At 46.0% G+C, this 25,000-nt stretch overlaps 2 protein-coding genes across 2 annotated transcripts in view; one reads left to right on the top strand and one right to left on the bottom strand.

Annotated features, from left to right (window-relative positions):
- rab35b (RAB35, member RAS oncogene family b) overlaps positions 1 to 1,357 on the top strand; it is a 14,890-nt gene extending 13,533 nt beyond the window's left edge. The window contains exon 6 of the mRNA XM_062543518.1: positions 1 to 1,357. This exon is cut by the window's left edge and continues 841 nt beyond it. The gene's annotated coding sequence lies outside the window, so the exon portion shown is untranslated.
- Positions 1,358 to 7,219: 5,862 nt separating this feature from the next.
- The window catches only part of bicdl1 (BICD family like cargo adaptor 1), a 44,386-nt gene continuing 26,605 nt past the window's right edge, over positions 7,220 to 25,000 (bottom strand). Inside the window, exons 3-9 of the mRNA XM_062543517.1 lie at positions 23,219 to 23,335; positions 15,964 to 16,110; positions 14,610 to 14,792; positions 13,955 to 14,173; positions 12,333 to 12,463; positions 11,144 to 11,264; positions 7,220 to 7,402 (exon numbers count right to left, since the gene is read on the bottom strand). Coding sequence (XP_062399501.1) covers positions 7,220 to 7,402; positions 11,144 to 11,264; positions 12,333 to 12,463; positions 13,955 to 14,173; positions 14,610 to 14,792; positions 15,964 to 16,110; positions 23,219 to 23,335 — 1,101 coding nt within the window. The remainder of the gene's footprint in view (positions 7,403 to 11,143; positions 11,265 to 12,332; positions 12,464 to 13,954; positions 14,174 to 14,609; positions 14,793 to 15,963; positions 16,111 to 23,218; positions 23,336 to 25,000) is intronic.

Here is a 25,000-nt window from a genome sequence, read left to right as displayed (position 1 = left end):
CAGGCTGAACTTTTGTCATTGCTTGTTCTGCGTCAGGTCAGTCCACTGGACTGAACGCTGTTAGTTTGCTTTGTTTTCTTTAGGTTTTTTCCCCTCTTTTGTTGCCAAGTGTATTAACTTAACACCCCCCCCCCCCCATGCCCCGTTGACCCCTGGCGTGATGCCCTTCGCGCCACCTGATCACTGCAGTCTTATTGCGCCGTAGACACCTTTTTTTGTCCGTCACGGTTTTCCATTGGACAACAGCGATACTGCCATCTGCTCCACAAGGAACTACAAGACAGACAGACAGACAGGCGGACCCCCTCTGCACTGTTGATTTGCCATGGAAACCCCTCTCCTCCCAGTCGCTCTGCTGCCATAGCAACGTGCCGCTGGAGGTTCTGTGGCGGCAGCTCAGAATTTGGACTGAGATTGATTTAGGGTCCGGACCACTGTCGGCTCCCAGCCAATCAGGAAGCAGCAGCAGCAGCTGTACAAGTCAGCCAGTCCCCAGCATGTCGGGATATATGACCCATATCAGATTCAGCCACACCCCTGACACACCCATCTCTGCAGAGACTTTGGCCATTGTAATGTCTAATATCTGATATTTCTACTATATGTGTGTGTGTGTGTTGCGTGTGTGTGAGAGAGTGAGTGTGTGTGTGTGTGTGTGTATGTGTGTTGCAGGGGAGTGTGTATTGCAGATGTGTGTGTGTGTGTGTGTGTGTGTGTGTGTGTGTGTGCGTGTGTGTGCGTGCGCGTGTATTTCCATGTGAGTGCAGAGATGTGAACAGGAAAGACCAGGGAGAGTTTGAAGTGCCAGAGAAACTCCTTCTGCCACCCCTTTGAAGTGGAATGACACTGCTAGGATAAACCTGTCATGCTCTCTCTCTCTCTCTCTTTCTTTCTCTTCTTTCTCGATCTCTCTTTCTGCTCTCTGGGTAATTCATCTCTGTGGTCATTCAGGTCCCTGTTTGCTGGACCGATCTCTTACTTTTATTGTGTTTTCCTTTAATGGTGGACTGGACCTCATCTTGTTAAGCAGAACCCCCAGCAAAGCTATGACAACACCTGCTTTATGACATCACCACCTGTCATAGCAACCCTGTAGCCAATCAGTGAGCCATTTCCTCTGGGCCAAGGAACGGAGTCTGACTCATTTGTACTCCTCATGTGTATGTGTATATATAAATATATTTGTCTTTATATTTAATATATATATTATATACATATATATTTGCACACATCCATGTGCGTAGGCATGTGTGTGTGTGCTATGGTTGAAACGTGGCTTTCAGCTCTGCTTTAGCTGTACACTGGAGTTAATAATCAATAATAAATATTTTAAAATGGATTAACATTTGACACCGGAGCGCCATTGTCCTCTTTTGTTTTTGTGTTTTGTCTGGAAAAACTGCCTCATTGTTGTTGTTCTGTTATAACACAAGTGTTTGTTACAAGGGCATTTGTGATTGTAGCACAGTGCTCCCTGCAGTTAGCGTGAGAGAGAGAGAGAGAGAGAGAGAGAAACAAACAGATGCCACATGACCCTTTAAAGGTTGTAAGGTGTGTGTGTGTGTGAGGGGAACAGATACCAAATTATTCTTAGGGAGTTGGGGAGGTTCAAAAGCACATTGAAAAGCACGTCCTGAACATCTACAGCAGTGAAATGTTTTGGTTTAAAACTACAGTAGCAAGCTAAACTTACAGTGTAAACATCTTGCAAACACCACTGATGGTAGCTGCACAAGCCATGCTTCCGCTCCAAATGTCTTCCTGTCGAAAACCTGTCGCTTGTCCAGGTGGTATAAATTCATACTGGGCTCTGTAAGCATCTGATACATGTTTATATGGCTCTACAGAAATGACATTGAATCAAGTTGTTAAAAGGTTACGAGCAAGCTTACTGATGTCTTTTGGTGATCAAGCATTTTCATGGGGTGTTCCATCCTAGATTAAAGACATATACAGTGCTCAGCATAAGTGAATACACCCATGCTAAAGTTGACTTAAAAGAGGAATATAAAATCATCCTTTGGAAATTGATCTTAACCCTCTGGAGTCTCTCTGGATCCCCTGGGGATTTGAAAAACTGTTCCAAACACACATCTCAATCTCTGCAAAGGTTTGTCTTAGAAACATTTAAGTGACACCATTAGAAACCTTTAATCAACTAGATTCCAAATATATATGTTTTAAAAGAGAATGTATCAATGGCACTTTGTAAAAACAATAAAAGAAAATCCCAGGATTTCAGTCCTCTCACCTGCTGCAGGCCCATTCAAAATGCCCATTCACCTTAATTTGCATTTGAAAGAGACACTCACTAAGTGACCTATTTAGTCTGACTTTTTTCTAATTTGTAGTAAAACTACATAACATTTTCAAATGTTCTTTTTACTTTGGCCTATATGGAGCCAACACCATTGTTTTCAAGGTTCAAACTTCAAAAGCCTTATATATTTATAGTGTGTTTTTGACCTTTGACCTCTGACATTTGAAAATAATTTTTTAAATAGTTGTGTTTACACTTATAATAAAAAGTAATTGCATCCACTTTACTCTCATATAATTATTGAGGAGGACCTCTAGAATATAACCATATGTGCCACTTTTGCATAGATGTTTTTAGTTAGATGAAAAACTTAAAAATCTCAAGGTATAGCTGACTGCCTCAAAGGGCCTGAAAAGGCCCCGGACCTCCAAGTGTTAATGCTGTAAGATCACACAAATGAACACGAATGAGGAACATTCCATCCCTTAAGGACATCTATTTTCTTAAAATGAAATGTCTCTCCTTACAATATAGGGGGCAAATGTGAGTACACCTTTATGTTAAATCCCCATAGAGGCAGGCAGATTTTACTGCCTCTATGGGGATACATCCTAATAAAGTTCCCTTTGCCTTTGGAATTGAAATTACCCCACATCATCACATACCCTTCACCATGCCTAGAGATTGGTATGGTGTTTTTTTTTCTCCTGTTAGCCTATTAACTGGTTTAATTCCAGTATAGTGCTATTAGTGATATAGTATATATTAACCCATAGATCTATATAGTGCTTAACCTATAGGCAGCCCATGGAAACGACATGTTTCTCCTCCACATGACCATGTCCAACCAAAATAAATGTGAAGATTTCAAGACACTTGCTCTCCTAGAAATGCATACCTCAAGTTGTGTACTTTTGCATGTAACAGACAAACACACTTCCAGTAAGGACAAGAACACACACACACACACACACACACACACACACACACACTTCCAGTAAGGACACTCCATTGGTTGCTTGCTTTTGATTTTTATTGGGTCACAGTGGCCTTCACGTGAAGAAAGAACCATTCAGCAGATCCGTCTCACCATGGCAACCAGTCCTTGCTCCTCGCAGAAGGAGCCTCACTCACCTTGACAGTCATCATCAGTTTCTCACACGCAAAGTGGCGTCACCTCAAAAAATAGGTATTTCCCATGAATATAAAATCATATGCTTATTATAGTATTTTTAGTTTATCTCTCCATCTGTATAAAATAATTTTATGAAAAGCTTATCAATATAGAAAAATGTCTTGTATATTTACAGTCAAGATAAAAGAAGAATATGTGAATATTTTTAGCATGTGCCATATACACAGAGTATTTTACACACACACACACACACACACACACACATATACACACACACTGCACTGTGTCCGGTCATTCCTCTGTCTGACTAATTTCTGTATGTACTGTAGGTCCGTATGTTGCGGTTTAACTTAATCTCTCTTCAACCCTTCTGTTCCATCTTTACCTGTAAGTCCACTTGTGATGCTGAGCTCTCTGTTAACTGAAGATCATTCATCTTGTGTGTCACGTAATTCAAAGCATCTATAAATGTGTGTTGGGTAAGACTGGGATGGATGGAAGGTAGGTAGGCGTGTGTGTGTGTGTGTGTGTGTGTGTGTGTGTGTGTGTGATTGAGGTGGAGGAAGCTTGGCTAATCATGTGAGATCCATCTGTATAGAGCCACCATATCCTTAAGTCAGTACATTCACCTGTCTCTAATCTCGCTTCTCCTGGAAAAAACACTTCCGCGTTCAAGTTCAAGCATCTCAGTTCTGCGTTTGCATGGGCAAAAAAAGTGCTTTGAGACATGCACACACACACACACACACACACACACACGCATATGCACGCACGAACACACACACACAAACATGCAGCATGAAAGAAATAAAGCAGTGTCGAGTGGTGAGAGTGACAGATGATCTTTATGATTGACACATTTTGAAATGTGTTACAAAACGGTGTTTTGGAACAATGTTCTTTCCTCTGACAGTTGTCCTGTAAAAATGCAGGACTGGTGTGTTTTAAGAGTGTTTAAAACAGTGATTTGTAAACTGTAGACACGAAATAAAATGTCAAATCATAAAATACACAATAAATGCAACAGAATACATGCAACACATAAAACAAGAAAAACAACGAGCTACAATAAAGGAAATAATATTCTAACGTGAGCAAACTCAACAGTGAGTGGGATGTTATGAACAAGAAGACAGCTGGCATTCTCCATGAGAGATATCAGACTCCTGTGAGGTCTTCTGCCTAAATCAACTCTAGCGATCCCCTCTCCAACACCCCAGAGAATAACACTGATGCCTTCATCTTTACAGTATCTCTCAATACTCTATTCAGAGAGGTTACCATTTGGAATAGGGTATGGGTAGTTGGATGGTAACTACTGTAGTTGGATGGTAGTTGGGTAACATTTGAAAAAAAATATATAAAATCATTGATTTTTAAAGTAAATTGTGTTTTCTTTATGGTAAATTGATTGGAAATTAGCATAACTTATGACTTATGATTGTTCTTACCATAATGTTTTCAGCTTTTGAATGTAATAAGGTTATCTCTCTGGGGGTGGGGAATAACTATGTGTGTACACACCTGTGCAGATGTTTTCATGATAACTCTGCCTCTCCCGAGAGGATGATGGCAGAAGCACCTGACAGGGAGCCTGAATCTCTGTGCCCCAGATGAGTGGAACTGAGACCTGCCTACTCTAAACATGAGGGATACGTCAGCAAAAGGATTCACCACTCTAAAAAAGAGAAGACATCTTGTCATCCAAAAGTTACACATTTATAAATAAATATATCAACTTCATCCGAACCTGGTAGCTAATGATATTTTACATATAAAAAGTCGTTCTTTGGGTTAGATCCAAAACCAACAACAACAACTGCCTCCATTTTTTTTTTTTTCAAAACAAGAAGACATCTGCATAGCTTTGCTCCTGTGTGCCTGGCTTCTCTGCACTGTAAGGACTAGCACAGTTGTGCACACACTCACACAAACAAACAAACACACTCTTACTTTCTCTCTCACACGCAAACGTACACACCGAGACACACACACATGCACACACAGACTGAACGCGTAGACACACACAGGTCACACAGAGGTCAGAGGACTGAAACAGTCCTTTTTTCTCAAACACATCTGGAGGTGTGTCGGTTCAGAACAGACCCAGGTGCTCGCTGAGTAGAACGGGTCCGGTCAGGTGCGGTTCTGGCTCGGCTGGATCCGTTCTGGCATCAGTTTCTCCCCCCCTTGGGCTGGTCGGGTCAGTCTGGACGCACTGAAAGTGAGGTGTGAGAGACGCTCTCCTGACTCCTGGAAGCCCATTACCGTCCCTCTAATCTAAAGTGCCTTCTCCACGTACTGTAGGCTGGAAGGAAATGCTCGTCCCCACACACTCAGAGATGAAGGGGACCCCCAGAGAGCACCCGACTCTGGGACGGACTAGGGCCGCATCGGGGCCAGACCAGGGGCTAGAGTCGGGTCCGTCCCAGGGTCAGTTGCAGTCTGGGGAATGGCAGTGTACCCTGCTAAACACCAACTTCAAAACAACACACACAGACCACAGACCAGCCTTCTCTCCTGCCCATAGCTCAACACTGCTTTGGATCAGCACAAGATCAGAGCATGGATTGTGTGTCTATATAGAGTAACTAGATCCATACCCGATCCTTTGTTTAGCAGGTTTGGAATCTGCACTCACTCCTGTCAAAGGCAAAGCCAGATGCCAATCAGTTCTGTCAGATCTGTCAGAGGTGGACCTGCTGAGGCCTGTAGTCGTGACTTCAAGGTTACAGTCGCAGAGGATAGTCGTCACTGCAGCCAATATGCTAGCAGAGGATAGTCGTCACTGCAGCCACTATGCTAGCAGAGGATAGTCGTCACTGCAGCCACTATGCTAGCAGAGGATAGTCGTCTCTGCAGCTACTGTGCTAGCAGAGGCTAGTTCTGCCTGCTGCCTCTATGTTAGCAGAGGCTAGCTCTGACTGCAGACAAGCTAACAGACATGAGTCCTGTGTACAGTGGCTACCAAAGGCTGGTCCTGTTTGGAGCCTAAATAGCAGCTTTAACATGCATTTAGCATGTTTTAATGGGAGACCATATAGCCACGAGAGTCATGTGTGGACAGGACTACCCTGTACATCACCAACAGTATCTGGATTTAAGTTGTGCTAGAGCCCAGTTAGTATAGGATAATGCCATGCCCTAGCCTAGCTTGGTATGCTGTCATGACCAAGCTGATAATACAGCATTTGAAAAAGGAGTCTGTTTTCAGCCTTGTAAGCCTGACTGTCAGTAGAAAAGATTAGAATGGCTACAGTTAGGGTGACTATGAAGTAGTCTTGACATCTTTTATACAGTTGAAAAGCTGCGATGTCTCTGTAAATATTGGTGTTGGTTTTTGTTCAGGCAGACTGACTGACAGACTGATGCCACCGGGCCTCAGTGCTCCCAGAGTATAAAAGTGAAATTTTAGGCAAAGAGACAAAACCAGCCAAGGCATAGGCAGTGCAGTGACATTGCAGAGTCGAAACATACACACACACACACACACACAAGGCGCATGTGAAACTAAGACCTCTTGGTCTACACCTGACGATCTGAATTTCCCTGAGTGGCACCATCAGCTTTGGTTATTCTACCCTATTGTCTCCGACAACTGCCTCAGTAAATTTTCAGTATCAGCAAGTTCGGCTCACACATGCTCTGGTCTGTATTGACAAACTCTTTCTCTCTGTCATCCCTTTCTCCAGTTATTCCTGTGCGATTACAGTCCGTCTTTGGCTGGGTCTGTGTTTGTGTGTCTTTTCTTTCACCTGCCCTCCTCCTCTTCTCCTCTCCTCCTCTTTCTCTCTCTCTCTCCTCTCTCGTTTCTGGGTGCAGACTCAGTTCTTCTTGAAGAAGGAGAAGAGTCTCCTGTCCCGGTCGGCCATGCGGTGTGACCTCCTGGAGGGCGTAGCCGAAGTGCGGCGAGAGCCCCCATTGGCTCCTGAGAAGGAGTAGGGGGCCTCCCAATCCTCCTGGTGCTTGTCCATCAACTGCTGATCTATCACTCTCTGCATGTCATCCTGAAAGGCAGACAGACAGACAACAGACAGACAGACAGACCGACAGACAGAGAGACAGACAGACCGACAGACAGAGAGACAGACAGGGAAAAAAAGAGAAAACAATGGAGAGAGAAAATGAGAACCACAGCCCAGTTAAACACTGAAGAGCTTAAAGGAGGAGTGAACACTATGGGTGGCTCTCAAACACTCTCCTCGATCCTCGATGCTCGATCCTCGAGGGGCGTTCCCACTGATCTATAACCAACACTGGATAGACTATCCCATTGTTGCCGCCCCATCATTCTTTATCTAGATCAGTGAGGACGAGGATTGAGGAAGGAAGGGAGGGTGTATAAAAGCCCAAATGAGAGGCACCCTATGAGGATGAATGGACAGCGTCCCCGTTTGATGACATCACCATGGAGTGGCAAGGAGATGGTTGGCACAGTGAGTGGGTGCTATGGCGGATGGCATGAGAGGTGTACAGAGGTGGGTATGGAGATGAGGAGGGTGGGGATGAGGATGAGAGGGCGGAGGTGGGGGGGGGGGGCCTGGCACTAGGATGGAAAGATGGGTATGAGGATGGAGAGGGTGGAGGTGGGGGTTTGGTACCAGGACAGAGAGGTGGGTATAAGGATGGAAGGCAGGAGGTGGGGGTGGGATGGACTCCACTAGGGTGGAGAGGTGGTTGTGATGATGGAGAGGGTGGAGGTGGGGGATGGAACTAGGATAAGGGGGTGGGGGTGGGGGAGGGATGGCACTAGGAAGAGAGGGTGGGGGTGGGGGAGCGATGGCATTAGGATGGAGAAATGAGTATGAGGGTGGAGAGGGTGGAGGTGGAGGTGGAGGTGGAGGTGGGATGGCACTCCTAGGCTCACCTCAGAGGCAGGAAGGGAGTACCACAGGGGAGGGGGGTGGTACGGAAGCTGAGAAAGGCCACTAGATCAGAAACCACAAGAGCCACACAGTAAAGAGGCCTGAGGAGGCAAACTGTAGGCCAGGAGAGAGGAGAGAGGGAGAGAAGGAGGAGAAGAGAGAGGGAGAGAGCAGATAGGGAGAGAAAGAGAGAGAGATAAAGGGAGGAGAGAGATGGCAGAGAGGGATAGAAGGAGGAGGAGAGAGGAGAGATAAGGAGAGAAGGAGAGAAAGATGAAGGGAGGAGAGAGAGGTCAGAGAGGAGAGATAGAAAGGGGAGAGGGGGATATAGAGGAGAGAGGCAGAGAGGGAGAAAAGGAGAGAGAGATAAAGGGAGAAGAGAGGAGAGAGGGAGAGAGAAGGAGGAGGAGGGGAGAGAGGGGGGGAGGGGAGAAATAGAGGAGAGAGTGGTTATACCCAAAGGAGTGGACAGGGGCAGGGGGCCAAGGCTGGAAAATACGTTGTATTCATATCGATAAACATACGCACACATAAACACCTACTGGGACCAAACACAGCTGAGAACAGGGGGGGTGAGGAAGTCCAAGGGGGCTCGGGGTAGAGCCGGGGACACAAGATGGTAGTGGCCCCTGGAAGCCCTCTGGCCCAGATATGGCCCTGATCTGGCTAAGATCAGGTTCGCCAGGCAGCTACTAGCAGGCTAAAGGGGAACTCTATCCGAGTCTAACCATCACTTAAGGGATTGCCTAGGTAGTGCTGTCCATTGCTCCGGTCTTAGAGTATGAATCTGTGTCCGTGTGTGTGTATGTGTGTGTGTGTGTGTGTGTGTGTGTGTGTGTGTGTGTGTGTGTGTGTGTGTGTGTGTGTGTGTGTACGTGTACGTGTACGTGTACGTGTCTGTGCATGCGCGTGTGTGTGTGCGTGTGCATGTGTGCGCATGTGGGCAGGCATAAAATAGGGCATGACAGTAATCTGTTTGGTGGCCTACCCTGCTGGGACAACATCTGTTCATGAGTGTGTGTGTGTGTGTGTGTGTGTGTGTGTGTGTGTGTGTGTGTGTGTGTGCACGTTTTATGCACAGATATATGTCAATGGGTAAGTAAGAGCAAGTTTGTGAGTGTGTGTGTGTTTGTGTACACGTTTTATACACAAATATATGTCAGTGGGTAAGTAAGAGCATGTTTGTGTGTGTGTGTGTGTGTGTACACACATTTACACAGATGTGTGTCAGTGGGTAAGTAAGAGCATATTTCTCTGTGTGTGTATGTTTGTGTGTGTGTGTGTGTGTGTGTGTATACACACGTTTGCACAGATATGTGTCTGTAGGAAAGTAAGAGCACATTTGTGTGTGTGTGTGTGTGTGTGTGTGTGTGTGTGTGTGTGTATGTGTGTGTTAGGGCTGGGATAAACGATTATTTTTTAAACGATTAATCTAGCGATTATTTTTTCGATGCATCGATTAATCTAACGATTCATTTTTTCAGTTCGATTCGATTTCGATTCGATTCGATTATCGATTATCTCCCCACTAATTGACTAATTGCAATATATACATGTTGATTGACATATCTGAATGAAATAAAACATTGCAATGTATGTTTATTGCTCTTAAAATTCCAAAATGAAAGACTATACAAGTGCATTCTAAGTCAGAGGTAGCATTCAATAAAACCTTGAAGCCTTGAAAACACTGGGAGTGTTGTCAAATTGAAGGGGACAAGATCCCAACTGTCATCAATAAAATGACAAGTTAAGTAGGCTTATTTTAAGTCTTTGGGACTTTGGTGCCATAGGGCCCACCTACACGTACTGTATACCCCCCCTTCAAACATTAACATTCAACATTATGATGATCATTATTACAATTATTATTATGCTGTATTAAGAGTACTTTCACTTCAAAGCAGTCAATGTTTTAAATGCTAACATTGTTCACAAAAAGTTTGTGAAAAATCAGAGACCTGCTTTAGTATTGTAAGATACAGTATAATTACAATAGCTTTTGCATGGTTGCATGATAAATACAGTAGGCTACTTCTGAAAACAACAGCAATAATATGGGTGCTATTGTTTTGGGATGTTTCCCTCATGCAAACACAAAATTGACATGCTTTTTAATGAAATCCCTTTTGAATCTCTGAATGTAAGGATTCAGGACCTACAATACCAACTTGTGTCTATGTACAGTATACGGCCGAGCAGATAGGCGTAAATCACTGATCTGGAGATTTTTAAATGAAAGACTAAGGCTACAATCTTTTGACCATATTCAAATTTGACTGCACTATGCTCTGCTCTGTTTCAAGAATCCACGTTGTTCTATTACATGTCGTTAAATAATTAAACAGCCTTCCAACACGTTGAAGCGCAACTTGCCACCAACGTTATCGGTTAGTTTCAGTTTCTGTCGTGCAAACACGCACATGCATGCATTCAATGAACGCTCATACCAACACTTAATTGTGTTGCTCTATGTTTAATCACATCGAACTAGCAAGTATTTCCTCCTGATTGGAGGAACTTTTGTTTTCTTTTTCTGTTGGGCCGCGGTTGCTTCATCAATTGCGCAGCAAATTATCAGGTGAAACACGGAGCCTAATTTCACTCCACGCCTCATGGACCAGCAGTCTCTACATTGCGAACCGGTGCAACTCCGCGGCCCATAGTTAGAGAAACGCTTCAGAGGAACGAGTGCGTGCTGCAGTGCCTTGCACTTTTGAAATTCTGAGGAGTCACTCACGTTGCCGCCAAACTTGTTTAGATTTTGACGACGTGTCGATTCGCATATTTTGAACCGACGTATTTTTTGCGTCGAACTAATCGGTTAAGTCGATGCGTTGTCCCAGCCCTAGTGTGTGTATGTGTGTGTATTGTGTGACCCACCTGCCAGGCTTCCAGCTGTTGGGACAGGTTGAGCTTCTGTTGGATGGCGTCCAGGAGCTGGCTGTTCAGGGACATGATGTCAATCTTACATTTGGCCAGTTCCATCTCCACCGCTTTCTTCCTGTTATGCACACACACACACACACACACACACACACACACACACACACACACACACACACACACACACACACACACACACACACACACGCATACACACACACACACGCACGCACACACACACACACACACACACACACACACACACACACACACACACACACATGTACACGCACACACGCGCACACACACACACACACACACACACACACACACACACATCCACACACAGTTTGCCAGAGTCAGTTGGAGTGGTGTTATGTGTTGTGGTGATTCAAACACAGACAGATGATTGACAGAATGAAGAGGCGGAGCTTATGTGGGGGCACAAATCGTCCAATAGAAAACAGCGCAAATAGACAGACATGATCCAAGCTGTTTCTCATACCACAAGAAGATAAAAGAGACATTCCTACATCGTACAATGACAGCAGAAAGATAACCCAGTACTGTTCCACATGTTGCTAAGAGACAGAGAACCTAGAACCCAGTGACGTTCCACGTGTCACTAAGAGACAGACCCAGTGCTGTTCTAAGTAAGCTAGCCGCACTGTTCCACGTGTGAGTGTGAGACTGTGGAACACATGAACAGTTCCGATGCAAAACCCTCTAAATCCATCTGACCACTTTTCTCTTAAAAGGGCACAGTTTTTATCAGACTCCTGCATGCTTTTAACCTAGCAAATCCATATTTCAGGCCAGGAGGAGAGTGGTATTTAGGGAGTTTTGAAGCAAAATTATTGGATTAACATATACTACGTGTAGAGAGCCTACACTCATTTCTGATGGAGGTGGCGTTTAGACGGTTTTACATCTGCACTTTTCACATCTCAATCACGAGTTCACAATAGCCGGAGTTTCTGCGAAGGTCTATTCAAAGAGAGAGCAACCCATTTTCTCAAGGTTTTTCTCAGACCTGTGTGTATGTGTGTATGTGGGTGTGCGTGCGTGCGTGCGTGCGTGCATGCGTGCGTGCGTGCGTGCGTGCGTGCGTGTGTGCGTGCGTGCATGTATGTATGTTTGTATAGTGTGTGTGTGTGCATGCGTGTGTGTGTGCTCGTGTACATACTTGGCGATAGCATCGTCTCGATCCCGTATGGCGCTCTGCAGCTGTTCGTTGGGTTCGTGTACATCTGCCATCGCCCTCATCCGCTCAGTCTCCTCACGCCACGAGCACGCCTCCACTGAGAGCAGCGCCACCTGTGGGGCAGGAGGACAACTACACCTCAGCACAAATGACACAGCACAGAATGGCACAGTAGTGTGTGTATGTGGCTGTGTGTATTTGATGCTCCCTCAGAGTTTAGACTTCTCTTTTGTTCATCGTACATTGTCATAAAGTTCATTGTCTGTTTAAATGTGTGTGTGCTTGAATGTGTGTGTGTGTGTGTGTGTGTGAGAGTATCTAGTTGTGTAGCTGTAGTGTCTCCTCTTGGCTGCTGAGTGTTCTCTCCTGTTCGCTCTCGTAAAGGTCTGTGGGTGTGTGGTGTGTGTGTGTGTGTGTGTGTGTGTGTGTACCTGGTTATGTAGCTGTAGTGTCTCCTCTTGGCTGGTGTGTGTGCGCTCCTGTTCGCTCTCGTAAAGGTCTGTGTGTGTGTGTGTGTGTGTGTGTGTACCTGGTTGTGTAGCTGTAGTGTCTCCTCTTGGCTGGTGTGTGTGCGCTCCTGTTCGCTCTCGTAAAGGTCTGTCTATGTGTGGTGTGTGTGTGTGTGTATGTGTGTGTGTGTGTGTGTGTGTGTGTGTGTGTGTGTGTGTGTGTGTGTGTGTGTGTGTACCTGGTTGTGGAGCTGTAGTGTCTCCTCTTGGCTGGTGTGTGTGCGCTCCTGTTCGCTCTCGTAAAGGTCTGTGTGTGTGTGTGTGTGTGTGTGTGTGTGTGTGTGTGTGCGTGTGTGTGTGTGTGTACCTGGTTGTGGAGCTGTAGTGTCTCCTCTTGGCTGGTGTGTGTGCGCTCCTGTTCGCTCTCGTAAAGGTCTGTGTGTGTGTGTGTGTGTGTGTGTGTGTGTGTGTGTGTGTGTGTGTGTGTGTGTGTACCTGGTTGTGGAGCTGTAGTGTCTCCTCTTGGCTGGTGTGTGTGCGCTCCTGTTCGCTCTCGTAAAGGTCTGTGTGTGTGTGTGTGTGTGTGTGTGTGTGTGTGTACCTGGTTGTGGAGCTGTAGTGTCTCCTCTTGGCTGGTGTGTGTGCGCTCCTGTTCGCTCTCGTAAAGGTCTTTCATCGCCCTCAGCTCCTCACTCAGTTTACGCACCTGATCCTCTAGAGCTTCCTCATCGCTGCGCCGCGAGCCCTGTACACACACACACGCACACACACACACACACACACACACACACACACAGATATACACACACATGCATAGACACACACAAACACATTTTAGAACACAACTATCATCACACAATTTATGTTTTTTTTTCTGTGAACTGCTTCATTCAGTGTGTGTGTGTGTGTGTGTGTGTGTGTGTGTACCGTGGACTCGTTCCCATCCAGTAGGTTCTGTGTGAGTCTGCGCAGCTCCAGCAGGCTGGCGTGAAGGCTACCCGTTGTGTGTGTGTGTGTGTGTGTGTGTGTGTGTGTGTGTGTGTGTGTACCGTGGACTCGTTCCCATCCAGTAGGTTCTGTGTGAGTCTGCGCAGCTCCAGCAGGCTGGCGTGAAGGCTACCCGTTGTGTGTGTGTGTGTGTGTGTGTGTGTGTACCGTGGACTCGTTGCCATCCAGTAGGTTCTGTGTGAGTCTGCGCAGCTCCAGCAGGCTGGCGTGAAGGCTACCCGAGGGCACGTCCTTGGCGGACAGCGTCTCGGACGACTCGTCCATGGAGGAGTCGGTGGACAGGGCGGAGTCTGTGATGTCATTTCCTCTGAGTTGGGAGCAGATGGAGCGCACCTGACAGTACGCCTCCCACAGCTGGAGCCGCAGCTGGAGAACACACACACACACACACACACACACACACACACACACACACACACACACACAGAGCAGTGAATGAGTGTGTGTGTGTGTGTGTGTGTGGGTGGGTGTGGGTGTGTGTGTGGGTGAGTGTGTGAGTCTGCAAATACAGGACTTGCATTTATTGCATTCATCTCCAGGCTTTATTGCTCATGCAAAGTACATACACAAACCCACAGCTAACTCAAGCCAAGGTGTGTGTGTGTTAGTGTGTGTGTCTGTGAGTGCGATCCTAATGTGTGAGTTGGGAGTAGACAGAGGTCACACTCTTTATGTTAATGTGTATGTTTATGGTTCTTAGCAGACACTTCTGTCCAATGAGATCAATAAACATAAAGTGTGTGTGTGTATGTGTGTGTGTGTGTGTGTGTGTGTGTGTGTGTGTGTGTGTGTGTGTGTGTACCTGCTCCCTCTCCTGCTCCATCTCCTCCTGCTCCATGCTCTGCTCGATCTCGCTGAGCAGGCTGTGTGTGTGTGTGTGTGGGCTGAAGCTCAGGCTACTCTCCTCACTCAGCTCCTCCAGACGAGAGCTCAGCTGCCGGTGGGACACACGCACCTCCTGCAGCTCCAGCTGGCTCTGACGCAGCTGTGAACACACACACACACACACACACACACACACACACATACATACACACACACACATATACACACACACACACACACACAGTCATGTTAACAAATTGTATATGATAACATTCACATACTGTACAGTATTCATACAACTGATCAATCTTGACTAAAAAATGGATCAACACATACACACACTGGCACACATACACCCTCCCCCACACACACACTGACACACACTGGCATACACACACACACACACACACACACACACACACACACACACACACACAGACACACACACACAGACACACACACACACACACACACACACACACAGACACACAGACACACACACACACACACACACTAACCCATTCACACACACCCTCCAGTCAGATTACTACAGTATGTAACACACAGCAATAACATCAGTAACAGAAGTGAACCAGGAATGAATCTCCTCCACAGACATGTTATTTCATCTTATCTAATAACATCAGAGATCATCTCTCTCTCTCTCTCTCTCTCTCTCCTCTCTCTCTCTCTTCCTCCCTCTCTCTGCCAGATGCTTTCTGTCTGTCTGTCTGTCTCCTTTAGCCCTGCTTCAGCTGATCAGCAGGGTGTTCTGTTGATAAAGACATGAATCTATGATGAAAACGGCCAGTAGTGGCCTGAGGACAGCGCCCGATTCTGGGTCACCATCCGCCTGAGCACTACGCTACAGCATGTATGTGTGTCTGTGTGTGTGTACTGTATGTGTGTGATTCTGAGTCCAACTTTTGTTTGTTTATTTAAAAGGTCTGTAGTACATGAATCAGCATGCTCATGATCAAAGGTTAGCATGTGAGCATGAACATCAGGTGTAGCTATTCAAGCTCATGTCCATCTCTAGTCCCTGGCAGGCTGCTGTTAGCTAACTAGAGGGGGAACTGAGACTTAAGAAGACACAAGAGCATACAAGTATGAGCACAAACACTAATGCACTAGAAGTTGTGTACTGCATGTGCTCAGTGTGTAATGTGTGTGTGTGTGTGTGTGTGTGTGTGTGTGTGTGTGCACTCACCTGTAGGTCCTTCTCATGGCACTGTGTCTCCAGCACCAGTGTGTGTGTGTGTGTGTGTGTGTGTGTGTGTGTGTGTGTGTGTGTGTGTGTGTGTGTGTGTGTGTGTGTGTTGCGTGCTCACCTGTAGGTCCTTCTCGTGGCACTGTTTCTCCAGCACCAGTGTTCTCTCCCTCAGGCTCTCCATGGTGTTCTGCAGATGTTCGTTCTCGTCCATCATGATGTTCACCCTCCGTTCTAGATCTCTCTTGCGTTCCGACAGCATCTTTATCTAGAACAGCAGAGCATGGCAGCCACGTCAGACATTTTTTCAAGGTGTCTGTAACCACGGCGACAGTGACAGGTGACTTTTCCTCAGACTTTTAGACAGAAACTTTTCTGACTTTCAGGTAAGTGGAATTTCCCCTGTGGAATGCCCGTCTGTGTGTGTGTGTGTGTGTGTGTGTGTGGCTGCCCCTCTGCTCTCCTCCCTGGTCTCCTGTGGCTGGAGGAATGCTGGTTGCCACGGAGAAGCGTGGGCTGAACCTAACTCCTCAACACTTCAGGAATGTTCGCTTGATAGCGTTGATATTTCTACTGACAAACAATTTTTTTCTGCATTGACTTTTACAGTAAATCAAGGCTGTGTGTGTGTGTGTGTGTGTGTGTGTGTGTGTGTGTGTGTGTGTGTGTGTGTGTGTGTGTGTGTGTGTGTGTGTGTGTGTGTGTGTGTGTGTGTCTGTGTGTGTGTGTGTCTGTGTGTGTCTGTGTGTGTGTCTGTGGGTCTGTATAAGAGAGTGGGAGAGTGTGTGTTTATGTGTGTTTATGTGTGTGTGTGTGTGTGTGTGTGTGTGTGTGTGCGTGTGCATGTGCATGTAAATTGTGCATGTGTTTCTATATACTGCATCTATACTTATGAGTGAGTGAGTGGGAGAATGATTGAGTTTGTGTGTGTGTGTCTGTCTATGTCTCGGTTTACCTCCCTTGCTAGCATAAAAACAGACACATTGGTGAGTTTGTGTGTGTTTGTGTGTGTTTGTGTGTGTTAGTGTGTGTGTGTGTGTGTGTGTGTGTGTGTGTGTGTGTGTGTGTGTATCTGTCTATCTCCCGGTTTACCTCCCTTGCGAGCATAAACACAGACACATTGGTGAGTTTGTGTGTGTGTGTATGTGTGTGTCTCTGTCTGTCTATCTCCTGGTTTACCTCACTTGCTAGCATAAACACAGACACATTCGTGTCGCTGCATGACCTAAAATCCCTGGTGCTCGTCGCTTGTCTATCCAGCGAGACTCACTAAAGCGCTTTTCCCCATTAAACAAACATCAATACACAGCTGTGTTCTCCTCCTCTTCCTCCTCCTCCTCCTCCTCTTCCTCCTGACCCACATCTCCTAACCCACTTCAGCTTACAGCAGCCTTACACATGTACCATAGTCACTAACACAGTCACGCTACCTTATAACACACACACACACACACACACTGTGTCCATCTGTGTCTGCAACTGAGTCTATTGGGCCACTGCAATGTGTAGCGTGTCTGGTGTGTCTGTAGCATGTTTGTAGTGTGTTTGTAGAAGTGTGTCTGTAGTGTGTGTCTGTAGCATGTTTGTAGTGTGTCTGTAGTACATGTTTGTAGTGTAACTTTAGCATGTGTGCAGTATGTAGTCTGCGGTGCGTAATGTTGTGTGTGTGTGTGTGTGTGTGTGTGTGTGTGTGTGTGAGCCATACCAGACATGTCTCTGTGCTGTGTGAAGTCTCAGAAGGATCCCCACTCAATGGCCATGATGAATGTGCTCTAGTTAACAGCCACTCTACCTTGTGTGTGTTTCTACGTACGATAACGGACGCCGTCAGTGATTGATGGCCACTCTAAACTCAGACCTGATCGTGTCTAATGACATACTCCTAGATGTGTGTGTGTGTGTGTGTGTGTGTGTGTGTGTGTGTGTGTGTGTGTGTGTGTGTGTGTATGTGAGTGTATGTGAGTGAGAGAGAGAGAGAGAGAGTGTAGTGTGTCTATCGTGTGTTTTAGCGTGTTTGTAGTGTTCAATGTGTCTGCAGTGTGTAGTGTGTTTATTATGTGTAGAGAGGGGTAAAATACAAGGTACACTTCCTCACTGACTGCAAGGACTACACCTCGGGTAGGACAAAATCCTTTAACCAAATATGTCAAACGTGTCCCCAATTCCCTGTGCTAGCTAATGAAGACAAGCTCCCTTAGTTGCCATGAGGGCATAGCAGAGGGCATAGTGCAACAACAGCAGCAGAGTTCTTGGCAGAGCGGCATAAACTGAGGAAGTGAGTCTTTCTTTTCCTTCCTACTTTTCCTATTATGTTTTAATCATCAGTTAATTATTAGCATACATTTTATTTCCATTTCTACATTTGTTTTCTTTCATTATTGTTCTTATCTGTATTGTACCAAATATGTGAGCTTTGGCAACATGATGTTATTGTCATGATACTGTACATTTAGTACATTTATGTAGAAACTGCTTTGGCAATACAAGTGTCTTATTATTTGTCATGCCAATACAGCAATTTGAATTTGAGAGAGTCAAGGGGGAAGGGAGAGAGAAAGAGAGAAGGAGGGGGAGAAAGAGAGACTCTGCAGTTTTGGGAACACCCAGACATTGCAGTAGGAGAGCTAAATTTAGAGCCGGAGTCCTTATTCCCCCTTCTCCTCATCTCCCTCTTCTCTCCTCTTCTCTCCTTCTCTTCCTCCTCTCATCTTCCTCTCCTCTTCTTCTCTTCTTCCTCTCCCTCTACTCTCCCCCTCCTCTTCCTCTTCTTCCCCTCTTTTCCTCTTCTCTCTTCTCCCTCTCCTCTTCCTGTCCACTCCTAATCCTCTTCCTCTCCTCGTCTTCTCTTCTCCTCCTCCTCTCCTCTCATCCCAACTCCTCTCTTTGTCCTTCCTCTTTATTCTCTCATTCATCTATTCCTCTTCCTATTCTTTTCTTCATTTCATTTCCTTTCTCATCCCCCTCTTTCTCATTGACAGTTGTGGAGCTAAAGTTCTCTCTAATCACTTCCTCTCTCCTCTCTTCCTCTCTTCTCTCTCTCTCTCTCCTCTTCCCCTCTCTCCCTCTCTCTCTCTGACAGAGTTGCTGAGGCTCTCTCTAATCATGGGTCTCCCCGAGCAGGACGAGGAGCAGCAGGTCTGCCATCGATCCTTAAATCAGCTCAGATTCGCCAGTCACTGCAGGACCACCCATCGCCAGGCTAATCTCGCTAATTAGCCTCTTTCTCTCTTTTGCTCTCTCCCCCTCTCTCCTTATCCATCTCTTATTCTCCATCTATACTGTACACCCCTTTCTCCATTTCTCTCTGTCTCCATCCATCACTTTCTCTACCTCCATCCTTTTCTGTCTCTCTCTATCCCTATCTCATTGTGTCTCCCTGAAACCATCCCACCTCTCTCTCTCTCTCTCTCTCTCTCTCTCTCTCTCTCTCTCTCTCTCTCTCTCTCTCTCTCTCATTCTCTCTCCTCCTTCCTCTGCTAATGTAATGAAACTCTGAGACAAGCTGCCAATGTGTGTTCTCTTCTTTTGAAGACGTCCAGCTCTGTAATTGCCTGGATTGCATAACCCAGCAGCATAAACTCAGAGCACACTTGGTGCGGAACACCCTGTTCACTTTAGGTCAGGCTGTACACCTTACATTTACTGATACTCTATGACCTAAAACTGTACAACAACTACAGCAACACAACAACAACAACAACCACATAAATAAATAAATAACACAAACAAAACAACAACTAAAACTGAATCTACATACTAACAATACTTAGTTTACCAAACCAATTAACCAGACTCTAGTAGAGCTGACCTAACCAAACACTTTAGGTACTTCTATCAGTCAGGACATCTCATCGCAGCTCTCCTCTCTCTGGCCTGTAAGCCTGATACCCCCTCACCCTCCTGACTGACCGCCAATTTACATTTATACTTATTCACTTACTCAGCTACTCAAGGGACATATGTACAGACAACTGCCATATTGCTGTTATGAACTAACCCCACTGCATTTCTATAGAGGACTCTTTGAGTGCTGTGTCTCTGTGTGCAGTTCTGTGATCTGAGAGCCTAACAGTAGTAGTGAGTAGTGATTGTGGCCTCACCATGATAAGTGAGGTTTTACTAGTGAATTTAGTCACTGGGGATCGATCCATATAAATTGTGTTGACGCGTTAGTAAAACTTCTGATGTATCTGAATTGCTATTATACATTGGCTTTGGACAAGTGTTAACATTTGCTGTAAAATTGGATGGCAATTAAAGTGAGAGAAAAGCGTTTAATGGCTGGATGTGAGAAATTGTTGGAGGGCTCATTTAGGCTGCTGTGCTATTACAATCTCTCATCTGTTTTATCCTCTTCCCATCCATCTCTGTCTCGCTGCATGGATTCTCTCGCAGCAGTTTCAACAGAGAGCACACACACACTTTCAGTGCACACACACTCACGGCACACACACTTTCAGCACACACACTTTCCAGGACACAAAGTTACAACACTAGCAACATGCATGAGCAGAAGTTTGCCTAATGGATGTGTGTGTGTGTGTGTGTGTGTGTGTGTGTGTGTGTGTGTGTGTGTGTGTGTGTAGAGTAGTTTGTATACATTATGAATACGTGCCCTACAAAGACGTAGACGACCCAAGACACTCGGCGTGCATTATACATGTGTCACATTAGGGACTGCTCCACTTCATACACACTGCACAACTCAACTCAACACACACACACACACACACACACACACACATGCAAGATGTTTGACCTGAGCTCACACAAGCACTCCTCTCTTTCCTGGTACCGCTAACACTGACCCAGATAGCAGATGACTCTGACCCAGTTCTGGCATGAGTCTGGTCCAGAGTCAGCTACCACATGAGGTACCATCAACACTCTCAGACATAATACAAATGGAGCATGCCTTCTAGAACCTTCTAGGAACTTCACAGGCTCTATGGTTCATCTCCGCTATAGAAATATTTTAGAGGGGGTGTCTTCATATCAAACTTTCTGATGAAGGGACAGCAATTTGGAAAGTTTCACAGCCATTTAAAGTGGCTGTAAAAGCATTTTTAAGCTTAAAGAACACATTTGGCTTTTTTTCACGTTCTTAAAGGTTCTGTATGAAGTGTTTGGCATTATAGAGCCTCCATGCTCTTGTTCTGTCTGAGAGTGTAGCTGGCTAACTTTCTATAGAACACTGGGAAGAACTCGGCTAGCAGCTGATGCTCGAAAGGTTCCGGCCCTGACTTGGCCCTGAGTTGGCCAAAATCAGCCCCTGGTCAACAGAGGTGGACAACCCCTACTTCAGAAGGCAAAAGTCCGACCAAGCATTCCTTCTGCATGTGCACTAAACATAGGCACTCTCCCAATCTCACTAATTTACTGTCCTGCCTGAGTTAAGGGTTGTGCTGACTGCTGAATAGGACCAGCTAGCGTACTACACAGTTAGAACAAATAAGACTTTTACTTTCTGAACTTGAGATGTCCACCTCGGCTGGTCAGGGCCATGATTGGTCCCTGGTCAGGTTCAGGGTCAGGTTCAGAGGTCAGGTGTCAGGGGTCAGGTGTCAGGGGTCAGCTGCTAGCAAGAGCCACCTTCTCTCAGGACATCTCCTCTCTCATATCGGTCTCTCCTTCATTCCTCCATCCTCCTATCATTCCTTCCTCGTTTCCTCCGCAAAAGGAGGGACTAGGACTCGAGGAAGGAAGGAAGGGAGGGAGGGACGGAGGGAGGGAGGATCAACCAACAGACGAATGAGAAGAGCCCTCTATCTCCACTCCAGCCTCCTGATGCGTGTGCTGGGAGGGTGTACCACATACAGTATTTGCACTGCTATTGCTCTGCTTGCTGTTGAGCCTCTGCTCTGCTCTGCTCCGCTCTTGACAGCCAATCAGCAGGAGCACCACCTGTGTGTCCTTGCACATTATTCTTTTGTTCTGTTTCCTTTTTGCGTCACATTAACGTTTTGCTAGACGCACAGCAGCATCATAACTTAAAAATAAGAACTACCTGGATGCTGTTCTCGTACTGAAACCAGTGCAAAGCTGAGGTCAGATTTTTTTTTTTTTTTAAACAAGGATGACGGGCATGCAGATGAACCAATAGCAATACATCACCACTTACTTCTAGCCCTTGCTGCTCCAATCAGGGAAGGGGGGGTGGGTATGGTTTAAAGTGAGCAGACAGACGACGAGAGGAAATGGACAGTGGTCAGAGATATGAAGCGTTTAAGGAAGACGTGAATAATTTACAGTAAACAGGTGTGAAGCCACAACACGCCACAGAGAACAACGGAGATCCGGCTGAGACGAGGCTCAGAACCGGCTCAGACCCGGCCCTCTTCTGGCCCAGATGCTGACCAGAACCGATGGCTCGTCCACACTGCCAATGGCAACTTTGAAGGCTAAGAAGGAAAACACGATTGTGTGCAAAGTGTGGCCTTTTTTCTTCTTCGATGTAACATAAGTTTGACCAAGCACTCTAAAAGAGACATAAGAAACTGAGTGAAGTCTGCTCCTACTACATGTATGAAGTCTAACTCTTCTCGACATCACACACACTTTTGGTTTAGGACAATTCGGTGAAAACAAACCAATAGGACAACTGAAGTGAATTAAAAAATGACAGAGTATGTTCAGCCATTCAATCAGGTAATTTCTCTTTGGGCAAACGTGTAGTTTGTAAGGGAAGTCACTCAATCCAGCTGTTGTCAACCTTAGACTGTAACACTTTTGCTGTTCGATCTAGCTCGTCAGAATAATTCAATACTTTTTTAATGAACTAATTCCACCATATGGAGTGCAGCCGATAGACTGTGTGTTATGTCAAGAGAAAATGACAATCTTGCCATGCCGAGAATAAATGTGCTTTTAATTAATGAGGACTGTGAGAGGGGAGAAGTTAGTAGGGCTCCCAAGAGCCCGGCCCAGCACTGACAGGAGGCCCTCATAAAAGATAATGACCAACATTGGTCTGTGGCCTAATAAGGTGTCTACTATATTTCTAGTGCCATCCCTGATAATAATATACTGACCAGCAGTAAGGAAAGGCTCTCATAAATGTCTTTCAGGTTCAGTAATGTGATAACTACAGTACAACTCAATGGCCTGTGATGAGTGAGTGGTGTGGACATTGTTGTTCTAATAGTTCACTAGAACTGTAGCTTGTAGTCATCGCTATGGTCGCCGTTGGCAGTGTGGAGTGACCTTGAGGTCTGCCTCAGAGGTCGTTGCTCTCTGGGAGAGGACTTTCACACAAGAGCAACAGAAGAACATGCATTACACTAGCAGTAGCAGTAGTAGTAGTAGTAGCACATCTTATCCATACTTGACAAATATTTTTGTTAGTAGGAGAAACTCCATTTCCCAGAATGCCTCACCTCTGCCTGTAGACTCTCCAGACGCGTCATGTGCTGGTTGTTGGAGATGCTCCTCTCCCGGAAATCATCCCGCAAGGAGTGGACCTGAGTGGACAACTGTCTCTCCACCTCTGCAGCCTGTGAGAGTGCACACACACACACACACACACACACACACACACACACAGAGAAAGAGACAGAGGGAGAGTCAATAATAAAGTCATGCATCTCTGACGATGACTGTGAGGATGTGAACTAGATAAGAGGAAGCCTCCAGCCTCAGCAACTTGCTGAATGTACTGTAAGCTTATCTAATAGTCATTTTCCCTGCAGTGTGTGTGTGTGTGTGTGTGATGTGTGTTCAATGTGTGTGTGTGTGTGTGTGTAGTGCGTGTTTAGTGTGTGTGTGTGTGTCAGTGTGTGTGTGTGTGTGTATGTGTGTATGTGTGTAGTGTGTGTATAGTGTGTGTGTGTGTGTGTGTGTGTATGTGTGTGTGTGTGTGTGTGTGTGTGTAGAGATGATATCCCCTGCTGGTTATAAGATCATGGGGGCACCTGCGTAATTGGAATCAGAGGAACAGCATGCCTGAGCTTTAGGCTGGCACACTCATAATTGTGCATATCTTTGAACTCTGTGTGTAGTGTACAAGTGTGTGTGTGTGTGTGTGTGTGTGTGTGTGTGTGTGTGTGTCTACACACTTCTTTGTAATTGCTGAGTATGTAATGTTATCCCCTCTCAGCTTTGCCAGCATAGATAATCTGCGGCTGTTTTCCCTGCGCCAGGTCACTGTCCAGCACCAGGTCTAAATGCAATACAGCTGTCTCAGATGCGGCTAGGATCTGGCTCTGATCTGGCCCTGTGGTCTGGGATATAATGAAGGCTGGTGAGATGAAGGCTGGGTTGCTCTCCTGATCTACAGGGTGACTCATCTGTCTCTGCTGCTGCTGTGTATGTGTGTGCGTGTGTGTGTGTGTGTGTATGTGCTCTGCTACTGCTCCTGCTGCCTAGAACAACAAAGTCGTCCCAGTTGCCCTCTTACCGCAATATCACTATATCTCTGACTATTGCCAATCCACTGTGTGTGTGTGTGTGTGTGTGTGTGTTTGTGTCACTGTTAGAGGCCTGATTAGCATAAGCCAGACCGCATTCAGGAAGCCCGGAGTCACGCCACCACCGACCGTCGCCATAGCAACCTCCGAACACACACACACACACACACACACACACACACACACACACACACACACACACTCACACTCACACACACACACATCGGCTCCTGATTTCAGCTCCTAACACAAGTGAGAACACAACACTAGTGGGAGACGACAACCACGGGTGTGTGTGTGTGAGTGTGTGAGTGTGTGAGTGTGTGAGTGTGTGAGTGTGTGAGTGTGTGAGTGTGTGAGTGTGTGATTTGTTAAGACATCTGAACCACCCCTACTCTCTGAAGTCTCATAGCACCTCATCCCCACAGTCCACACACAACAGGAGAGGAGAGAGAGGCGCAGTCCTCCATCCTGGATATTGAACTTACATTAGGAGCTGTGGGAAACTGAGAAAACGGGCGGCTCAATCACAGCGTGTATAGAGTCGGTGGGCGGGCTTAACATAATGGTGACTGACATGCGACCAGAAGTTGTGACGGCAACGCATCCTGCTATTTGAAAACAAGAAGATGATTCCTTTAGCGTTATCTTATTGCGTGGAGAGGGAAAGTTGTGCATCCTGCTACTTGAAAACAAGAAGATGATTCGTTTAGCGTTATCCTATTGCGGAGAGGGAATTTTAAAGACAATTGT

The sequence above is a fragment of the Sardina pilchardus genome, chromosome 8 (assembly GCF_963854185.1).
Source record: "Sardina pilchardus chromosome 8, fSarPil1.1, whole genome shotgun sequence".
In the NCBI taxonomy this organism is placed as follows: domain Eukaryota; kingdom Metazoa; phylum Chordata; class Actinopteri; order Clupeiformes; family Clupeidae; genus Sardina; species Sardina pilchardus.
This window is presented reverse-complemented; position numbering and strand designations above follow the sequence as displayed.